This window comes from Protomyctophum bolini (assembly GCF_963924005.1).
Source record: "Protomyctophum bolini genome assembly, chromosome: 21".
In the NCBI taxonomy this organism is placed as follows: Eukaryota; Metazoa; Chordata; class Actinopteri; order Myctophiformes; family Myctophidae; genus Protomyctophum; species Protomyctophum bolini.
This window is the reverse complement of record NC_137882.1, coordinates 15,354,983-15,377,720: the sequence shown is the minus strand read 5'-3', so window position 1 is coordinate 15,377,720 and position 22,738 is coordinate 15,354,983. Positions and strand designations below refer to the sequence as shown.

Here is a 22,738-nt window from a genome sequence, read left to right as displayed (position 1 = left end):
ACTCAATCTCTTACTGTAACTTTGCTATTTGTCGCACAACAAAGTAAATAGGGCGTAAAACGGTCAATAAATACTAGCTTGTGTTGAAAATAACACAATAGTCCTCCTCTCCCCCTGTCAGCCTATAGTGTAGCATCTAGCCAAGCGAGAGCAAGTGGTGTACATTTAGAGAGAGAGGTAGCCAGTGGTAGCCACTGTCCTCCTCATGTCGCCCTAGACACTACCTCTCCAGTCACAGAGATCCCTCAAATCTCATCTATCCAGCTCGTTCACCCAGTCACCACATTGTGGTGGATGGAGGCCTATGGAACTGCCACGCAGCTACCAAAAAGAATATGCCTGAATTCATTTCAGGCCACGCCTCCCTCAAGTCTCTGCATTTCCTTGCTCTGACTGAAACCTGGATCACCCCAGATAACACTGCAACTCCCGCCGCCCTCTCTGTTTCACACAAGTTCACCCACACCCCTCGCCAAACAGGTACAGGGGGTGGTACAGGGCTACTAACATCCCCCAAATGGAATTTCCGTGTCTTAAATCTCTCTCACCTTTCTCTGTCCACATGTGAATTTCATGCTATCTCAATATCACAGCCAGTCCCCCTCATCCTCATTGTGCTCTACCGCCCTCCAGGAACTCTCGGGAACTTCCTGGAAGAACTAGACTCTCTGATGAGCTCGTTTCCGGAAGATGGCACCCCTCTGATTCTACTGGGTGACTTCAACCTTCCTACCGCAGAGAAGTATCTTCCCGTTACATCCCTTCTGGCCTCATTTGACCTCTCCCTATCTCCCTCCCCTCCCACTCACAAGGCTGGTAATGTTTTGGACCTTGTGTTCTCCAGAGCCTGCTCTCCCTCCACACTCTCTGTTACCCCCTTAATTAGGTCTGACCACCACTTCATAACCTTCTCCCTCTCTCTCTCCACCCTCCCGCCTAAACCTGTTAACCCTCCGAACGTCACCTCCCGACGCAATCTCAAGTCCCTAAACCCCTCCTCCCTCTCATCCTCTATTCTCTCCTCTCTACCCTCCCTGGAGTCCTTCCTCTCCCTCTCACCTGACACTGCAACCTCATCCTTCCTCTCCTCTATCTCATCTGCATTCGACCAACACTGCCCGCTCTCATCCAGGCCAGCTCGCTCATGTCCACCGGCTCCCTGGCTATCTGAAACTCTCAGATCTGAACGAACACCTCTAAGGGCAGCCGAAAGAAAGTGGCACAAGACAAAGCTACCAGATGACCTTTCCCACTTTCACTCACTCCTCTCTGCCTTCGCCCTCTCACTAACCACTGCTAAAACCTCTTTCTACCACACCAAAATCCAATCCTGTACTTCTAACCCCAGGAAGCTCTTCTCCACCTTCTCCTCCCTCCTTAAACCCCCTCCCCCCACTCAACCTGCATCCCTCACTGCTGAGGTTTTTGTCAACTACTTCGAGAAGAAGGTTGATGATATCAGCAGCTCCTTTCCTCCCCTCCCACATAAAGTGGCATCTGACTCAACCAACACTAACCCCAACATACCATGCATGTCCTCCTTCTCTCCTCTTTCCCCAGACGAGGTTCTACAATTAGTGACATCCTCTAGACCTACCACCTGTCCTCTTGACCCTGTCCCGTCTCCAATCTTCCAGACCATCGCACCTGATCTGCTCCCCTTCATCACCTCCATCATCAACACCTCAGTAACCTCAGGCTGTGTCCCATCTGCCCTCAAGTCAGCCAGAGTAACACCACTCCTCAAGAAACCAACTCTTGACCCCTCAGATGTCAAGAACTACAGACCGGTATCACTCCTTTCATTTATTTCTAAAACCATTGAACGTGTTGTCTCCAACCAGCTCTCTCTCCATCTCTCACAGCACAACCTGCTGGATCCCAACCAGTCCGGATTTAAGAAGGCCCACTCCACAGAAACTGCCCTGCTGGCAGTCACAGAAGCACTACATGCTGCCCAAGCTGCTTCCCACTCTGCAGTACTGATCCTCCTAGACCTATCGGCAGCATTTGACACAGTGAACCACCAGCTGCTCCTAGACACCCTAGCGGATCTAGGCATCGGTGGAACGGCACTAAAGTGGTTCTCTTCCTACCTCACCGACCGGACCTACCAGGTTTCCTGGAAAGGTCTGTTATCATCCCCCCGAACCCTCCAAACTGGGGTCCCACAGGGATCGGTTCTTGGTCCCCTCCTTTTCTCACTGTACACTAAATCCCTTGGCACTATCATCTCTGCTCACAATATATCCTATCACTGCTACGCCGATGACACACAACTGTTTCTATCCTTCCCCCCCTCTGCCACTCAGGTGGAAGAGCGCATCACCGCATGCCTGGCTGACATCTCACAGTGGATGTCCTCCAACCACCTCAAACTGAACCCAGACAAGACTGAGCTTCTCTTCTTCCCAGCTAAGTCCTGCCCTATGCGGGAGCTAACTATCTCCATAGACAACGCCCTGGTAACGTCTGTCCCAACAGCCAGGAATCTTGGTGTTGTCCTGGACAGTCAGCTCTCGTTCAAAACTCACATCACAGCTGTCACTCGATCCTGTAGGTTCACACTCTATAACATACGACGAATTAGACCGTTCCTCACCCAGGAATCAGCCCAGCTCCTAATCCAGACAACAGTCTTGTCAAAACTTGACTATTGTAACTCCCTCCTTACTGGCCTACCAGCATGTGCACTTAAGCCTCTCCAGCTGATCCAAAATGCTGCAGCTCGCTTGGTCTTCAACCAGCCAAAATTCTCACATGTCTCCCCCCTGCTCCGCTCCCTCCACTGGCTCCCGGTCGCTGCCCGCACAGAATACAAAACCCTGATGCTGGCATTCAAAGCAACCAAAGGTATGGCTCCCCCATATCTTGCAAGTATGATCGAACCCTACAAACCCTCCCGCTCACTCAGATCAGCCAACGCAGGGAAGCTGGAAGTACCCTCACTAAAAACGCCGGGACAACGCTCCACACGTCCCAAACTCTTCTCCCTTCTGGCTCCAAAACTGTGGAATGCACTTCCCATTGCAGTCAGAACTGCAGCATCACTCCCAATCTTCCGCCGCAGTCTGAAAACCCACCTTTTCAGACTCCATCATGGCCCATAGCACTTACCCCACCCCCTTAGATAGCAATTCTAGTAGTCATAGCACGTCATAGTACATATGTGTAGCATAGTAGTATAGATGTATAGCTTATATGTATAGTTTCATTATAGATATTCCACTGTTACTTTCTTAGCTACGCATGTTTCATGATAAATGTCTTTATGTGATGTATTCCCATGCTTTTGTTCTTGCTTAATGTAAGTCGCTCTGGATTAAGAGCGTCTGCTAAATGCCTAAATTGTAAATTGTAAATTGTGGGGTGTGAGGGCGGGGTTGAGGCCCTGGTGGTGTGGGAAGGAGGAGGAGGAGGGGGGTAGACACTCACATGTCATGCCTGACACATCAGCCAGTGACCCCCAGGCAATCCAACACTAATGTTGCCTATGTCCCACTTTCTGCCCCCTTACCGCCACCCCTCGGACCCTCCCTCCTCCAGCCCCTGTTATGTCCCCCGTCCGCCTGTCCGTACCCTTATACCCTTGCCTTGTGTCTTCTGAGACACATTAGAACAATGGATCATGTCGCTGGCAGCCGCCCACGCTATACAGAATCTATCACTGAGACGTGGCATCATCATCATCATCATCATCATCAGCTTGTACTCATGGTACCGCTTCTCACCTCCGCCACCAGGCCAAAGACAAACCAAGAATCCATCCACACATTGGGAGTTTATGTAACACACACACACTCGGTATCTACTGATATCAGACCGAATCCACTTCTTTGCTAAAGGTATTTACACAGCAACGGCATTGGTACAGCAGCAGGAAACAGGCAAAAAATAATCATGAAACTATAGAAGAACACACACACACACACACACACACGCACACACTCTCACACACACACACACACACACACACACACACACACACAGAGAAGACAATTCCGCGGCGTAGTCACATATAGACGAAGGAGGGACGTCAGAGGATGTAGTATTGCTTTGAAGCCCCATAACTCTATTCCCGCCACGGAAAAGAAGCGCCGGCGTGTTATTCCAACCTCCTCAGATATAAAGGGGAAGGAACATAATAACTTCTCGATAGCCTGGATCTCCACTGCCCTTATACTACACAACCCCCCCCCCCCCCCCCCCACCCCACCCCACACACACACACAGGCCTCCCTCCACCGCCGCCTTCCACCCACTTCTCCTGCCTCAATCTTTGGTTTCAAAGGAAGTGAATCAGCCCAGAAGGACAGAAGGTTATGCATTAGTACTGGTCATTGCTCAAAGAGCGGAGCGTTATAAATAATAAAGGCTTGTGAAGGACACAGGGGGGCTGGCGGTGGATACATCTTGGTTCACGCCACACACAAGTCAAAGACGAGATTGTAATTTCCATTCTGAAAATGTGACCCTTCGCAGCTTCAATTACTGTCTCAACAACACGGAGCCACGTCCGTGCACAGGAGATGTGTGCGATTCTTTGTTAGTTCTACATGAAAGGATTATTGATATTGCCAATGGACTCGGAGCACCATATACAATATGCACTTTATTTTTCTTCTTCTTTTTGTGTGGAGAATATTTGAACACCTCTGTTCATGTACATGTACAAAACCTTTTTTCTATAGCGGCAGGACATATATAAATAATGCTGCATTAATTTCCACGATCTAGAAGAAAACTAATTGTATGGAGAAAATTAATTTCACCCACACTTGTACTTACATGATCTGTATGTTAACTTGTGAAGTTGGAGTTCAGTTTGAGTTGAAGCCATGTTGTTAGTTGCTTTGTGATGCCTATAATGTCTCTTCTCTGTAAAGAATTTTATATTAAGTCATTAAAACTGGGAAAGCACCTGTGTCATATTAGATTTTAGTTGGCTATTCAAATATAGCAGATATCAAGTCACTTACAAGTCAGCCTGTACACATGTGATTCTTTTAGCATTGATTTGGAAGGCATTTATAGAATGCCTTCCCAGATATTAATAGGTTAATATTATTATTATTATTACTAATATTGTCCATAACCATATTGTTGTGTGACAATGTACTATGATGTCCTAGGCGATGCAGTTTGCTGCCTCCATGACAAGCGCTCCCTGCTCCCATCATGTCTTCTTTATGGTGACTGCCTGGCTGGCTGTATCCCCCATGCGTGCTACAGTATATACGGTCACATTAGGGAATGCGTTACACCTGTTCTTGCAGGCATGCAATGCATTAAGCCTGTTTTCACATTTGCAACACAGACAGCTGAAATCCCCATAATGAGATCCGCCTCCCGGGGAAATACTCGCACCCCCCCCCCCTCCCCATGCCTCCTTTATCCACTCTTATTTACTCAGCGTGCACCCATTCAGCGCTGGGTTTATGCCACTTTATTACTTAACCCAACCACACCACATTACCAGCCTCTTTGCATCAGCAAGCAGGTCTATCCCACCATGCATCCCACTCACTAAGCTGATTACACAAAAATAATAAGGCAGCGTGCCTCCGGCTGTGTGTGCGACTGTGCGTGCGTGTGTGTTTGTGTGTGTGTTCATGTGTGTCTGTGTGAATATGTACAGTGACCAGAGAGAAGGTCTAAGCTTGAAAGATTTGATGAGGAGTCCCCATACCTAATATAGCAGTTAAGTCAAGTGAAAGGTACTGCCTAAGATAGTTGTATTGGAGCTCAACAGATATGTATGTTCTGGGGGGCCTAACAGTCGAGGCGCATAACACATACAGGCTCTAATGCAACCTGACAGCAAGATGCAGGTTCGAATCCAGATCCAGATGAACTTTTCTGCATGTCACTCCCAGTCTCTCTCTCTGTGTGTGTGTGTGTGTGTGTGTGTGTGTGTGTGTGTGTGTGTGTGTGTGTGTGTGAGTGTGAGAGAGAGAGAGAGAGATAGAAGTGTAATTTGTATTAACAGCTACTTTAGTCTTGAAATATAAATATATCTTGAGTACATGAAAAAGCCATGTTATTGTGTACACAGAAGATGCTTTGTTCTGAATCACCTCTGATTCTCTCTGTTTAGGCGTTTTAGTGGTAGTGGTGGTGGTGATGGGGCTCTGCAGTGACCTTAGCGAAAACGCTTCAGAATTTTGGCAGAGCGTGTACAAATGCGGGCCATTTCATGCAGGCCGTAAGTGTACAAAATGAGTACCTCCGTTGTTCGCGCCCGGCTCTCTTTGACAGCGCGATGATAGAAGCATCACGTCTTTGTGAGGGTAAATGCAAACTGACAAGCGATGAGCCTTTAGTTGCTGAATATAATACAGAATTGTGCTCCAAGTATCTTATTATCTTGTCTGTTGATGTCTGAAAGGGAGAGATTTTGCTTGAGAAGAGGACAAGACACCTGCACACATACACATTACGCAGACAAGCATTTACGTGACCCCTTCTCTGAAGCGAGCGTGAGGTTTTTGTAGAAGATGGCTTGAGAAGGGAGTATTTTGTGGTCCACCAGCGGACGGACAATAGCTTTTACTGCTTCGCCCAGAGACTAGCTGCTCAGATGGCTCAGTTGAGCTCATCAGGGGGCTGTTGTTAGTGGTTAGGTGTCTTGCTCAGGGACACTTCGGCACATAAGACTAGCTGGGCAAGCCGAAAGTCGAACCGGCAAAATTGTAGGCAAAGCTAAGTCCAAGGACACACAAGTTACATTAACATGTGGGTTACTTGTGCCAGCGCCAAACGGAAAAATACGTCTTTAAGTGTTGTCAACGATAACTTGGGAGCATAATGAAAGAATGCTGCATCTCCAATGTTATGGTGGGTAGGGACCGGGTCATGCATTTAGCAACTAGCAAGCCTTTAGTATAGGATCCAAGGGCTTGTGAATGAACATACAACAGCAGGGAGTCTGGAAAGGCAGATGCATTGAGAGCTTTAAGTAGAAGCCACGACTTTAAAATGGACTCTGAGGAATAACGTGTTCCTTCCAAGCGCTACGTCCAACCAGGGAAACTCCCCCCTGTCAGGTGTAAAGGAGCAACTTGGACACTCAGGCATGAAGGAAGCATGAGTTCAAGTCCGTTGCTCTCCCCATGTCCCCCATATATGGGGACTAGGTTGGTGGAGGGTGTGTAGAGCCCAGGATCACATTAGATAATTGACACAGGGGTGAAAAATGGGTTACAAAATCGTGGGATAAAAATTATATACTAATAAAAAATGGACTCTGAAAGACACAGGAGCCAGTGTAGTCTAGATAGCTAATACAGAGTGAATTGTCCTCTCGTTTTGATAGCAATTTAGCAGCAGAGTTCTGAATAAGCTGTAACCTCCAATGTCGTTTTTAGAAAAATAAGTGCATTGCAGGAGTCCAACTTTAGATAAAAGCATTGGGTGTTCAGCATCTAGCTGTAGGAATGATCAGCTATAAGCAATATTTCTGAGATGAAGGAATGCAGTTTTGGTTACTTTGTTTACTTTATATGGGGCTAAAAACTCAAATCAGAGTCTAAAATAAAGCCTTGCTTGGTTTAATCAAGGCAGCTAGGTTGAAAAGTATTTTAACCCATTAAAACCTGAGGCTGATCAGTAGGTCTGAAACTTTTTCTCTGGGGGCCAACTAATACGATTTCTGTCTTTATCCTTGTTTAATTAAGTTATCACTCATCCATGTATTGATTGCAGACAGCGAGGGAGCTGCAAGGCATGTGCATCTCAACAAATACGCGTATCAACAAATTGTGTATCATCAGTATAGTTATGGAAGCTAACATGAAATCATGCTATAACATGACATCACATATACGTAGTGGAATAGTGAGAACAGCAAATGCCCAAAACAGCTCTCTTGTACAACACCAAAAGTGATGAAATATGTCACTCTGACACATTTTCCTAAGACTAATTACAAAGAAATTCCCCTGTAATGTCTGTTCGGAAACCAGGTTAGATCACATTCTGGCTAATCCAGCTTGTGATGCAATTTATTCATCTGTATTGAATGTTGCACTTAAATCAAGAATAATGAGAAAACATAAGTGAGAGCAGTTTCTTTACTACAGTACGATTATTAGCTCTGAGATTTTAATCTAGAATAGAAGATTGTTCTCATTTAGCTGTAAAATAAAAATAAATATTTTTGGTTTAGAAAAGGGAGGTGAAATTGCTTAGGTATAATCACATAAAACTCCACAATCCAAAATTGTGGAGTTTCCTGCAGAGGACAATAGCAGATAAGAGGGAGGGTTTAACATGCTATCAATAGTGGAAGAAATAGTTGTCCTGCAGACAGGACAATAATGATAGTGTACAGTTGTTAAATAGAATTGCTGTAATGTGATGCATTTGTATGCAAATTTGCTATGGTCCAAAGATACAGGATCAAACAAAACAAAAAGCATGCACACTCACTAAAGCACAAGCTGCTGGGCACAATTACATGTAATTTGTACATTTGTTGCGAGCGAAGGTCGCAGTTAACTATGGAATCGTGCATTTCCCGTCAATGTGTTGGTCGGGCACCATCAGTGTGTTGGTCGGGCACCATCAGTGTGTTGGTCGGGCACCATATATGGTGCCCAGGTCTCGTGACATCATGTGACATCATCAGGGATGGAGATGTGGATGTCATAGTAAATGCGAACTGCTGTTGCAGTTAAGCCCATATATGGAGATCCCTGATGTCATCAATATTGGCCAGCAACTCTACTGTACTCTAGACTACATCTGACTTCAAACCTCAAACCCTTAGATCTCCATATATGGATAAATATCAGAACCTGTTCTGACATTCCATATGTTGATCCTTCGTCTACCTTTTGACTTATACCTGTCCATTCAAATTTCAAACTTTAGACGGGCCTGCCCCAAAGTTATTAGTGCAGCCGGCGAAAAGTTCTCAACAGGTCCACCTGTCCATTCAAACTCCATTCAAAGTCTAGACGGCCCCAAAGTTATTAGTGAAAACTAGAGTTCTCAACAGGCCTGGAAATTAAGGCCTGGCAGCCGGCAAAAACTAAAGTTCTCAACAGGCCCGAAAATTAAGGTCCGGCCCTACATGGGCCCTCATCAAACTCTGTACACTCAAGAGAATGTCCCCGCTACCACCCTTAGATCTCCATATACTGTATGGAGCTCACCTGTTCTGACATTCCATATGTTGATCTGGCCTCATCAAAGCCTGTACACTCAAGACATGCTCCTTATACGGCCAGTACAGAATTAATTCCATGTTGATCTGACCCCCCATGCAACAGCGCCAGCGCTCGCCCAGCAGTCTGCCGTCAAGGAGGCGGATGCGTGCACGCGACCTCGCCTTTTAGGGCGAGGTTGCTTCTCGCCTTCAAGCGTGTTACTGGTATCATTCCATTTGTACACATTGTGTACACTTAGGGTTATGTGGGTCCTTGAACTTAAAACGTTTGAGAACCACTGATCTGGGAATAAATAAAATGCCCATTAATAAACCGCAGCTACAAGTTAGCAAACATAATAATGTAAATAGTACAATTAGAGTGTAAAACAGTAGCACACCACCAACTGAAGCTTTAAAATACAAACAGTGATGTAAATAGGTTTTCAATGTAATGGGTCCCAGGACCCAGGGATGGTCTTTTAGATGGGTCACAAGGACTACAACGACGTTGGAGTACAGTAATGAGTACAGCATTTCATCCCAGGACCCCCGGAGAGTGACATGAGTGTGTCCTTTCTCATGTTGGATGCAGGATGCAGGCTATAAACTGTGTATACACTGTATACAATGTGATGAATTACATGGTAACGGAATGGCATACTCACCGATACCAACATTTTAGGCAGCATCAGCAGTCTTTCTATACAAACTGGTATTGGTATTCGGAACAACTCTAGTGGAGACCAATATAGTTTACACTTTGGAGCATGGTCTAGTGTGCAGACTTTATTGTTTTTCCTCTTTGAAAAAAACTTTTGGACACCCCAAACAGTCAGACATTTGGCAAAAATAACATATCTATAAACTCACAACTCACAACTCGTCATGACACTTTTGACGTGCAAAGAATCATAGGGTTTAAGTGGATAGGGGCGGCTTGGCAACCAAAGGTTCCCAGTTCAATCCGGGCTCCCCCTGAGTTAGAGTCCTTGAGCAAGACACTGAACATCAAATTGCTCCTGATACGCAGGTTGGTGCCTTGTAGGGGAGTAACGATACATTTTAACAGCGATACGATGCGTATCACGATACGATACATGGACGATATTGGTTCATTATGGCGATCCGATCCGATTCAATGATTTGAAATAGATACAGTAACTATTTAAAATACATTGACATTATTTTAAACTAAGTAATTAAACCCCTATTTTTTCTTTTTTCTTGTAAAAAATGCTAAATACCACGCACAAATATGTAGTATTGATACAATCGATTAATTGCATATCAAAACGATTCGATACCGATTATTTGCAATGCAAAACGAAACGATACGATACATAGTCATTGTTGCCGTTTTCATTTCGATTTCGATTCTTGAAATTAAAATCGCACAATCTATGTAAAGCGCTGTTATGAAATATGGCCTCAGCTGCCTGACTCAGTGACAAAACAAAACATTTATCTGCATAAGCATATTGAATTATTGATAAACATTACATGATGATTGTCCACTACTGTATAGGAGAGACTGACTGTATGTGAAATACGATATGAGATGCATGCTTGTTCCTGCTCATTCTGTTTCTTATCTTTGATTCCATAATCTGCTAGGGACGTCATAGATCCACTGTTCTTACTCTGCATATATTTCTCTGTGTGTGTAATAAACTTCAGAAGTGTTATACTTCGCTGTCTTGGCATTATGTTCTCCACGCCTGTGACTCGACAGATCCTCACCCACCACCCCAAGGTTTAGAAGGAGACTTCTAGAGGCCTTATAGATGGTCACCACAAAAATCACAACAAGCGCCTTGGATAAAGGTACTATATAAATGTACCATTTACCATTTGGGGGTTAGTCCTAGTCCAAGTCCGGGTGCGCGCACCACACACATGAACTGCGTCATGTGTCCTTGCTCTCCACCACCTCCTCGTCCCTCTCCACCTCCTCCACACACACTAACTGCTCATAGTAATTGCACTCTGAGTCTAAACATTTATACTGTAAGGGTTTTTTAAAGACGCAGCGGTCTAGCTATCATCCATCAGTTCCAAAGAAACCTTCAAGCGTTAACACCCTCCAAGCAGACCTAAGGTGCTCTTAACAGCGCTGGTGCTGCGGTTACACAGCAGGCAATCCCACAATGGATCTTTAAAATTCCATATCATGTAACATCATCTCGACCCTTCAATTCATCCGGGGCGCCATGTGAGGAAATGTGTTGAGAAAGGTGAGCATCTCTCTCTCTCTCTCTCTCTTTCTCTCTGTGTATATTGAAGCAGAACTGTGACAAATCTCCCGTTGGCCTCTGTGTTTTCCTGCAGACACAGGTTATGTGAGCAGTACATTTCAAGGTCCAGCCTGTGTTAACTGAAGGCCTAGCAGTCTGGTGAGTCCACAGAGGGCACTGCCCAGGGGCATGGCCAGCGGCCAGCGTGATGCCATCCACACAGCTTCACCAGACACAAAACTTAAGAGCATTTCCCAACAATCCACATTATGAGGACACATCGTTGCCAAATATATAAATACCTCCTCTGGCTGGTGCACAACGGACAATTTGGAAGATAAATGAAGAAGCAAAACAAATAATTAAAATAAAATAAAATAAAATAAAGCTTAAGTGTCAGACAACTGAACTGACGTAAGTACTAGAAAGCGAGGACGAGGGATTGATGGAGAGTCAGAGATAGATTGATGGACATAGATGGGAAGAAGTAAGCGAGACTTGAGGCTTATTAGGGAAAATTCCTATACGCTTTGTGAGAGAAATGTTACGTTTCACTGTCCTTGTTTAGACTCTGGATCGTAGCCTCGGGATACAGCAGATGTACCAATTTAAACAGCTGGGCTGTTGATTAGGCTTGATCGAAAATATCCCCAAAATAGCCAGAAGAATACTGTACGCTATTTTCGGTGCATGACACTGCCGTGCAATGGAGCATAAATTAGGCTTCAGATCTATACTGTATAGGTGTTCTCTTAAACATACTTCCCAGTCCCATCCACATACAGATGTGGACGCACGCACGCACGCACGCACGCACGCACGCACGCACGCACACACACACACACACACACACACACACACACACACACACACACACACACACACACACACACACACACACACACACACACACACACACTTGTACTATTTAAATCAGAATGTACAGTAGCAAAAGATATATATCCACATTTCTATCAGTGAGAAGTGGCATCATAAATTGATGATGAACACAACATTGACTGTATGCACCAAAACATGTGAAAAGTACCGGAGGCATGCACGCAATGCTGCACACGCACACACACACACGCGCGCACAGCCGCACACACACACACACACACACACACACACACACACACACACACACACACATTCACCCACGCACGTTGAATAAACAAATAAAGAAAACAAAGGCGAAAAAGAAGTTCACAAACAAGCTCCATATTCATCACAGCATCAAAGGCTATCATGATACTATCATGTGCGGCGTGCGCTTGTCAAGAAGTCACTGTTGGCCAAATGCAACCACAAAAGAATAGAATGATCATTATAATGTTATAATAATAAATAGAAAATTAGAGCTACTAGGGATGGCAGGGAGTTTAACCTGGGTGTAAATAAATGTCTTTCACGTACACGTAATGTAAATTACTGGATTTCATTTAATAGGCTCTCCTATTTAACAAGCATTCTACAAATATAAATGTCAGAAATATAGAATATTGGATTTCACCCATACAATGAAAAGCTACAACGTGTTTGAAAGACTGCACATCAAGTGCTTCCTAACCTAATCGAAACAATAAAGAAATGACATGAATGCCTAAGATGACATAAAAAAGATGATTTGATGATCCAACTCATTAGTATTACCCTATTTGATTCATTACTAGGTCCATGATTCAATTAGTGGGATCAAACATTTGTTCATTTACACACATTTCAAATTGAGTTTGAACAGTGAATTAATTAGGAGTTAGGACAATTATCTGCTGTATACGGACTGCAGCACAGGCAAATACTGTGTACACTCACACAGTTAAATGATCATCTAGTATTTGTGTGAAATATAATATATTAAGTTATAATATTTAATTTCTTTCCACACTTTCTGAGAGATGGGTAAGATATTGCTATAATTTGCAGGAAGGGTAAGTCGTTCCTTTTAATGTTACCGTCCAAATGAAAATACAAATTACGAATAAATATGTGTTCCATCTCCAAGAAATACAAATGCATTGTGAATAGATATCAACAATGCAACCAGCCATCTCTTAAATAAAACAGACAAAAATAGGGCAGGTAAAATTTTGATTTTGTTTCATCTAATTATTGCATCAAGCAAAGTTGATGCAATACAAACAGCCTAATGAATCTGACAGTTACTCTCTTATCTGACACATCTATATGCAGAATATTCTGCTCATATGCAGTAAATGTTCACATGTTTTCACTTTTCACACACAAGATTTTGAGTTAATTACCGGTTAATTTCAAATGCTCACTGAATCTACAGCATATTTAACCAGATGAACATGGCACCACACACACACCAATTCATTAAAAAAACTAATAAAAGTAACCACAACCAAAAAAGCAAGTACTTTGACTTTTTCAAGGATAACATCCCATCTCAGGTGCACAAAATAATATATTCTCGCCCGAGGACAATGTGAAATACCCCCCTCCAAGCCACACACACACACACACACACACACACACACACACACACACACACACACACACACTTGCCTATAGTGCGCTTCAACTTAGTTGACGCTCTGACGCCGACACGGACACCTGTCCCAACAGGCAACTTGCCTCAACATCCCTATACAGCCCAATGAACCGCGGGGAGGGAACTGGAGATGCTTATGCCATGCGTGTTGTGTGAGTCTTGTCCCACTTACCGTACAGCTTGCTGGGAGTGCCCTCTCTGTCCGTGGCCTCGGAGGACAGGAGCAGGGGCTCATCGTTGAGATCGCTGTCTGGGCTGGCCGCTTTGTCGTCCGCCCGGAGTTCTGCCGCGCTCATCTCGCTGCGCAGGGAGAGCAGCGGCTTGCTCAGCTGCCCTGTAATCATCGGATCCCGGGGAGGGAGCTGCCGGAGGGAGAGAGAGCCCAGGTGGTTGGTGCGGGAGGGGGGTATAAAAAAAAGAGGGATGGGGGGGGGGGAAAGAAACACCCTGGTTAGAGACGCTGCACCTCTCACCGTATCACTCTCACTGGCTGCTTCTGTCTCCCTTCCCTTTTCACTCACTCTCACTCTCTCTACCCCTAGCTTCTTCTCTCCCCTCTATCGCTCACTCATCACTCTCTGCCTCCCCCCTCTTCTCTCCCTCTCTCCCTCCCTCTCCGGCTTTTTTATCTGGGGCTGCTGGTGCTGATGCTACTGTAGCTGCTGCCTGCTGCTGAAGAGCTGTTACAGATCGCATGGCTTTGCCATTATACCCCGACAGCCTTAAAGGTGATACAGGTAGATGTCTCTCCAAGGGCTCATTATGACATGACACGTGTGTGTCACATCTTCAGTAAACAGTGCACTGACACTATATGGGCTGGGGGCGGGGGACACACCAGGATATACAACCTCACCGAGGGAGAGTAAGAAAAGTAGACAGAAGACTAACAATGTGCATGCTAATTGGATAACTTTGCATTGAATAATGGGACATTAATTTTCACTAAATGTGCAATGCAGATTGAGGCAACAGGAGCTGAAGGCCTCTATTTACAGTTGAAGCTAGAGGTTTGTTCACCATAGCTGAGCTACAAAATCCACTTCAGTCAACATTGATGATGCAAAAGGAAGATAATACATTTTGTAGTGACATTTAACAATTTAACAGAAACCCCTTTAGAAAACATGCCGTTTGGGATTAGATAAGAACTCTTTAAATAACACTCTTTCAAAAATAAAAGATCAAATAAAATGAACTGAATTAGACAAATACAATTATGCCACATCAATATACCAAAAACAAGGAAGCTTCAACACCAGGCAATATAATTATACAGACATTTTGAAACAGATTTCTTTATGAACCTTAAGTTAAAGACAACAATTTGTCGAAAAACTAATTCCACATAATACAGAGTAGTAGCCTTACCTAAACAGAGCTCCAGAGAATAACAGAAAGAAAGAGGAATTTCAGAATGTCCAAAAAGAAATCGGTCACCAGCTAAAGCATGCCCACCACAGTGCAGGGAGCAGCTGGTTCATACTTGCTATTACAGAGTGAGTAGTAGATAGTAGTCACCTAGACCTTCATGTATCTGAACTGCTTACTGGAGATTCTAACCAGAAAGTCCCCTCCAAAGACAAGCACTGGAGACGTCACCTCCTCTTCTCTCTTTACCTCCCTCTATCCTCCTCTCTCTCTCTCTCTCTCTCTCTCTCTCTCTCTCCCTCCCTTGTGTCTTCTGAGCGGAGGAGAGTTCCTCAGACAGTGTTCGCCCCCCCAGGCTTTCAGGCATATACAGACAAAGAGCAGCAGGATGGTTTAAGGAGGAGGGCAAAAAACAAAAAAAACTCTCTCTTTATGCTTCCTTATTTATGAACCTGGTTTCAGCCTAAATAACATCTGAGTGGAAGGACAGGTGACCCCGGCATGTAGGACAACGGATGGAGCGTGAGGGGTACCCCCCCTCTCCCTCCCGCGCACCCCAACCCCCCTCCCACCTCCACCCCCCTATCAGGGTGGTCGATGGGGTTGCTTGCCCGGAGGGGCCTTTTTAATGCGTTCGTCGGGGGAAGCGGGGGCCTCTTTGATATGACACATGATAATCTATGAAAATGTTAATCAATAGGAATAGTTTAAGCTGTCATCGGAATAAAAATAAGAACGCGACCCCGGACAGGTCAATGTATATATACGTGTATATGCCCGGTAACAATGTTGCTAGTCATCAAGGGCTTCATTTGTGGAGCACTTAAAAGAAAAAATGGGAAAATGGGACACTGCGCATCAATGCACCCCTCTCTGCCCGGCGAGGTAAACACATTTTCCCCTCTGTCTGAGACGGGAGGGCCATACTCTGCATGCATTTGGGTCCACCCCCCCACTGCACCCCTCGCACCCCCCGCACCCCCCACTCCATTCCCATCTACTACCGCCTTCCCTTTGAGCCGCTTGATAGGTCCACTGGAGGGCAAAATTAATACCTAATTGAATCTTGCAGTCATCAAAATAATCAATAGTTTTTTATTATTTATTCTTCACAGTCTGTTGGCTGTTTGAAAGCTCAGAGGGACAGCCAAGAGAGAGAGAGAGAGAGAGAGAGAGAGAGAGAGAGAGAGAGAGAGAGAGAGAGAGAGAGAGAGAGAGAGAGAGATAGAGAGAGAGAGAGAAAGAGAGCAGGGGCAGCTCTGAGATTTTCTACCGTTTCACAATGTAATTTTCACTGGGGCATGAGTTTGCGAGACCTGTGGAAAAAACAAAATGAGAACGGTGGCTTTTGTATGGCGGGTGGGTGGTTGAGGGAAAAATACGGGAAAAGATGGGAATATTTGCCCCAACAGCTTCAATAAAAATTGGAATAAAGAAGCCTGCACTGACACGTTAGCGGGGGGGGGGGGGGGTATTTTCTGTCCATCCTTCAACCTTTTTCCTTTTCCTCTTTTCTCCTTATTTCATCATATCAGGAGTGTGGCGGCAGTGCTCTAATGCTGGCATTTCTCTTCCTGACAGACTCCAAACAAGTGCTGGGAATGAGATCAGAGCTCTAATCTTCCCTGGCCTCAGAGGCAGGGAGGATAGGATACGTAACATATCTTCTCCCCCATTTTCTAACGCCGTTAATTACCTCATTTCAAAACAACGAGCTAGTTGTTTGGCTGTAGTAACGTGTGTGTGTGTGTGTGTGTGTGTGTGTGTGTGTGTGTGTGGGTGTGTGTGTGTGTGTGTGCAGTCGAGACTGTGTGTTAATGATTTCACGTTTGAGAAAGGAAGGTAGTTACAGCGGTTGGTTTGATTATTGTAAAAAAGCACAACTGTATTTACCGTATGTTACAAAGAATAACGAATCAGTCAGCATACTACGGTTTAAGTGCATAATTCATTTGATGATTGCATAGAACTACTACACTAGTGTAACATGATTAACCCATTTAACCAAATGGAATATAATTAGTAATGTATAGTAATTAATGGTCTATTTAACCTCATCTATATATATATATACTATATATATATATATATATATATATATATATATATATATATATATATATATATATATATATATATATTATTATTATTATTATTATTTTTAGCCCACGATTTTGTAACCCATTTTTCACCCCTGTGTCAATTATCTAATGTGATCCTGGGCTCTACACACCCTCCACCAACCTGGGGAGAGCAACGGACTTGAACTCATGCTTCCTTCATGCATGAGTGTCCAAGTTGCTCCTTTACACCTGACAAGGGGGAGTTTCCCTGGTTGGACGTAGCGCGTGGAAGGAACACATTATTTCAACCAGTTCCTTTCCCCTCCATCAGGCTGGCCAGGGGGGGAGGCAGTTTAGAGACCAGGATTGATTATTATAAAAAATCACAACTCTATTTAACGTACGTTACCAAGAATAACGAATCAGCATACTACGGTTCAAGTGCATAATTAATTTGATGATTGCATAGAACTACTACACCAGTGTAACATGATTAACCCATTTAACCAAATGGTTTATAATGAGTAATGTATAGTAATTAATGGTCTCTTTAACTTCATCTATATTTTTTTGAGTCAAATAATAATATGTTGGATTATACCAGCAATAAATTGTTAGTTGTATTCTAAGTGCTAAATAAGGGATGTGTAACAGATTAGGTCTACCTTTGTTAAAGTCAATCACACATCATCACATGCAGCTGGACAGGTTTGGATCTGGCCTGAGGCACTTCACTGCATGTTCTCCTCCATCTCTCTCGCCTGCCATTTCCCATCTCTCTCCCATCCTAAAAAAAAAGAAAGAATAGAGAGAAAGACTTAATCACACAACCTGTGAATGTGTGTGTGTGTGTGTGTGTGTGTGTGTGTGTGTGTGTGTGTGTGAGGTGTGTGTGTGTACTGTGTACACACGCAGGATGTTAGGAGGTAGAGAAACGAAATGAATAGGGCTAGGGCCCATATACCATTCCATCCTTGTTCCCTCAAGCCTCATTACTTAGTTCTGTGCCAGTGCTGGGCTCAGTAAACAGCAGATCTACAAGCTCAAAACGCATCACAAACCCGCGTTGTGACCCGTTGTGAGCTTATATATCTTCTTTTTGTGGCATGCAACACCAACGGACAACCAAGTATAAATCTGGCTTTACCCTGGCCACACACAGTGCAGGATCAGGGACAGCCACCGTCCCCGTCCCCCCCACCTACCATCAGTGCAGAGAGAATCATAAGTGGTAAGCAGAGACTCAAAAGTGCTCATCAGATATCCATGCTAATAGCTAATGTGCTTACCACCACTATCCCTGGAGTGTGCCCCAGGCAAGGAGTTTCAATCACTCTGACCACATGCTCCGTTTTGACACTCAAGGCTTCTCCGGTCAATGGGGGGAGGGGGTGGAAAAATCAATAATTATAATCATTTTCATGATGTTGCTTAACCATACTCAGAATGATTAGCAGCATAGTCATTGGGGACTTATTGTGCCGACAGCAGGATATTAAATTTATATTAAGAATACACAGACACCACAAGACGGGTACACTCTAAAGGGAAATAATTGTGTCGGAAATATAATCTATCCAAAAAAAAGCCAGATGAGTTATGTCAGGCTGATAATTCCGACTTTCAATATTTTCCTAAAACTTTAACTATTGCTTAGTTGTCAGATAACTCAATGCAAACATAAGCAATTATATAAAAACATACAGTATACAACACTATAGTTACAGTATATGCTGGGTTTTCATTTACAATTGTCCTTTTTTTGTCTTTGTCTTTCTTTGTGTTTCACTATCGAGACAATGAAACAGTGTCCTAAATTTGAACAGTGTATAATTTGGCGGTGGCAACTGTAGCAAATCTGTATGGATCTAAACTAACTATTTCTTTGAAAACTTTGCATTTTTTTCACTTAAGAGTCAATTATCTAATGTAATCCTGGGCGCTACACTTCCTCTGCCAACCTGGGGGGGGGCAGCAGACTGACCTCATGCTTCATTCTATGCATGAGGAGTCCAAGCTGCATCTTTTCGCCTGACAGGGGGGAATTTCGCAAGCCAGACGTAGCCCGAGGAAGGAACACGTTATTCTGGCCAGGAGGAGGTAGTTTAGAGACCACGATTACTGCATGTTTTTGTGAGGGTACCTACCTATACCCTAGGCCTAGGGGACACGGGAGAACATGCAAACTCCACACAGAAAGGCCCTTTCGCCAACCCCGCCTCGGGTATGGGCACTGATGACGCAGAGGCGGGCACACAGCGCAGGGGGGGCGGGGTGATACAGACGTTTCTTCTCTGTCACAATGTTATGCTGCCCAGATACAAAGCTACACCTACCTAGTCACAGACACTGTATTTGTGGTCGTTAAGCAGCAGGAGGACGTTTGTTAGCAGCTCAACCACTGAAACCAAAACAAATGTCCAACACAGATAAAATGTATTACTCCCTATCAGTGAAATAATGGTTAAGTTCATCAGGGGTTGGTGAGGGTTGCTACCGGGTTGGCCGACCGGGAAGGTGTGCATTTTGAGTGTGGATACAACCGTCTTTACTTCGCTATAATGACAACACGAGATATCCGTCTTGAACATGATCAGATTCAGAGCGCAGCTCGTCTCTCCCAACACACACACACACACACACACACACACACACACACACACACACACACACAACACACAGAGCGAGAGCATCAAGTGGCTGCTGTGCTGTGACATGTGCTGATCAGTGATCAGCACCAGGTTTCAAAATGAGCCATGATTTTTCAAGCAGCCCCCAAAACATGGTAATTGTGAGTAGCCTACCTGTACAACTGTCCATATATATTTTGTCGTATGATCAAAAATCACTGCACGTTTGCATAGTAAGTGTGCAACAATATAACTTACAATTGGGGTGATTGTATTTTGTCTCCCTGGTCTTCTATTGAGACCACATTTAGATCACGTCAAAGGTCATGTCTCACCTAGACACAGGATCTGAAACGAATTTTGACCTGATGTTCAAGATTCAATTCATCCTCTGAGCAAGCATTAGCTCAATGGTAAAACAAATTCAACATCAGGAAACCAGGTTTAAATCCAGGGTAGAAGAGGTCAGGAAAGTTACAGTTATAATTCCATTCAAAACCAGAACCCTCTATCTTGGGCAGATGCAAAGTCGGCATGGGAGCAGGACAGGACATAGGTATAGACTGGAGATTCCAGATTCCATCTGGAACCATAGTATTGATTGAGTGTACCTATTTTTCTAGACATGGTCTTATTCAGTTCAAGGTTTTTCATCTGAAACACTCAAACTGTAAATTGGCTAAAATGTATCTAAACATAGACACAAGTGCACAAGATGTACTAGCCAGTGCCACAGCCCCGCAACTGTGGGACATTATGTTCTGGTCCTGTCAATCTTTGACAGATATCTGGAACCAACATTCTCACATATTTTCAATATGATAATTAATCCCAATCCATACAACCATCTCTTATATTCGGTGGGTACTCCCCACCGAATATAAGCCTTCAAAACATCTGTCAAACGCTATAGTCTTCGCTCCACCCCATAATTTGATGTACCATCCTTACTAATTGGAAATCTATAACACCTTCCATCCTCATGTGGTTCTAGATTGAGGTTTGACGTTTGCTGCCCCCCATCTGAAAAACTATACATTTTAACCAAAGGGATAATCTTATTTTATGTTGTATCTCTTATACAGGTGCACCAATATATTATCTGCGTCAATAGCTTCTACATCGTTCCTACTGTGTTAGCCCATAGGCCTGATGTTCCAACACCACAAATCTAATGTGGTATGGAAGATGATGATTTGTCTCCCCCTTAGGGTTATGAAACATACTGTTCCATGTTGTCATCATCGGACAGAATGACCCAGAGAGCATGTACAGTACAGTATAGGACTAACAGGGAGGCTATCAACATTAGGATGTCAAAACAAATCATCCAGTATAGAAGGGTATATTTGTCACATGAGAAATTCATTCCTGAAGAAGGTCCCAGTGATCGAAACGTTGAATTAATAAACCAGTGGAGTTACCAGTATTTCTTTCTTTCTGTACTGCCATTTGTCCAGCACCTGGGCTAGAGTGGATGTGCATGCCCTATCACCTTTGTTATATTTGTCACATCCTCATACAGGTGCAAGCCTTAGACTTAGAGTATATATTAATATTATATAAATGTATTATATTATATTGTATTATTATATATTAATTATATTATAATTAATTAATATATACTCTAAGGTGCAAGCAGAGACATGTTCCTGGAGCATTTTACCCCAGAAACTATGCTAACATAACACAAAATAACAATAACAATACTGGAGGAGAAAAATGTCCATAGTTTACACCGTTAAAATTGTGAGGAGACAAATAATTGCTCACAGCAGTGTAGTGACTTGCATTATTTAAGTAACTATAGACTGCAGCTAATTTGTTTCAGAATCTAAGTCGAATTTATTTGTATATCAACGACATCAGAAACAAAAAAAGTGGTCGAGCCAGTAAAAAAAGTATGCTTTTCTTTTAGCCTATATGACCTGTTAATGTGATAAAGTGTTACGAGTCTCAACCGACACAAAAGGCCCAAACACTCCCCAGTGGATGTCTGGTGGTTCAGGGGAGGCTGAGGACTATCAAAGCAGTGTATTAAAAGCAGCTCTTTGAAGCTTGTAAACCACGGAGCACAGCAGGTCCACATGGCAAATAGAAGCCTCTGATTGGTCTGGCCTGTGTGCGCGGCGCACGCGCGTGACTGTGTTTGCGCACGTGTGTGCGTGCATGCTTTGGTATAGATTGATTCACGGGGCTGACATTCTGAAGCATCAAAGACTTCAGAGGTGTGCTAATCTGACTCCTCCTAAGAGGGCAACAACGGTTGTTTTTATTATTTTTTCCTCTTATTTCTTCTCTGAAATGCTGCTTTTTACCTTTAACAGAGTCAGACAAGCAGCCGATCACAGAAGACCGAGCTAATCATCTGTTCCTACAGGTACAGGTATGTGTCACACCACGGTAACACTGGCATTAAGCAGTGTTGGAAAGGGACAAAGTACATTTACTCAAGTACTGTACTTGAGTTTAGTACAACTTTGAGTTACTTTTACATTACTTGATTATTACCCTTTTTCAATACTTAAATACTTCTACTCCACTGTCCACTGAGGGTATCAGGTACCGTACCGTCGCCCATAATCCATCTCGCCCTCGTTTTTTTCCCCGCTGACCACTCGGTGCGCCGGTTCTTGTATTCTTTATTTTGTTTTACTGAGAATAAGGTTAGATATAAGTTTAGGGTTAGGCGTAGTTTTCCTGGAGTTACGTTTAGGAATAGGGTTAGGTTTAGGCATAGTTTTACTGTGGTTAAGGTTAGGAATAAG

The 22,738-nt window shown here is 43.8% G+C and overlaps 1 protein-coding gene across 1 annotated transcript in view; it reads right to left on the bottom strand.

The window, feature by feature from the left end:
• Window positions 1-18,088, bottom strand: part of pou6f2 (POU class 6 homeobox 2) — a 103,425-nt gene extending 85,337 nt beyond the window's left edge. Inside the window, exons 1-2 of the mRNA XM_080793356.1 lie at window positions 18,006-18,088; window positions 14,079-14,268 (exon numbers count right to left, since the gene is read on the bottom strand). Of these exons, the coding sequence (XP_080649482.1) occupies window positions 14,079-14,250 (172 nt within the window). The 5' untranslated portion in view covers window positions 14,251-14,268; window positions 18,006-18,088. The remainder of the gene's footprint in view (window positions 1-14,078; window positions 14,269-18,005) is intronic.
• Window positions 18,089-22,738: the final 4,650 nt, after the last annotated feature.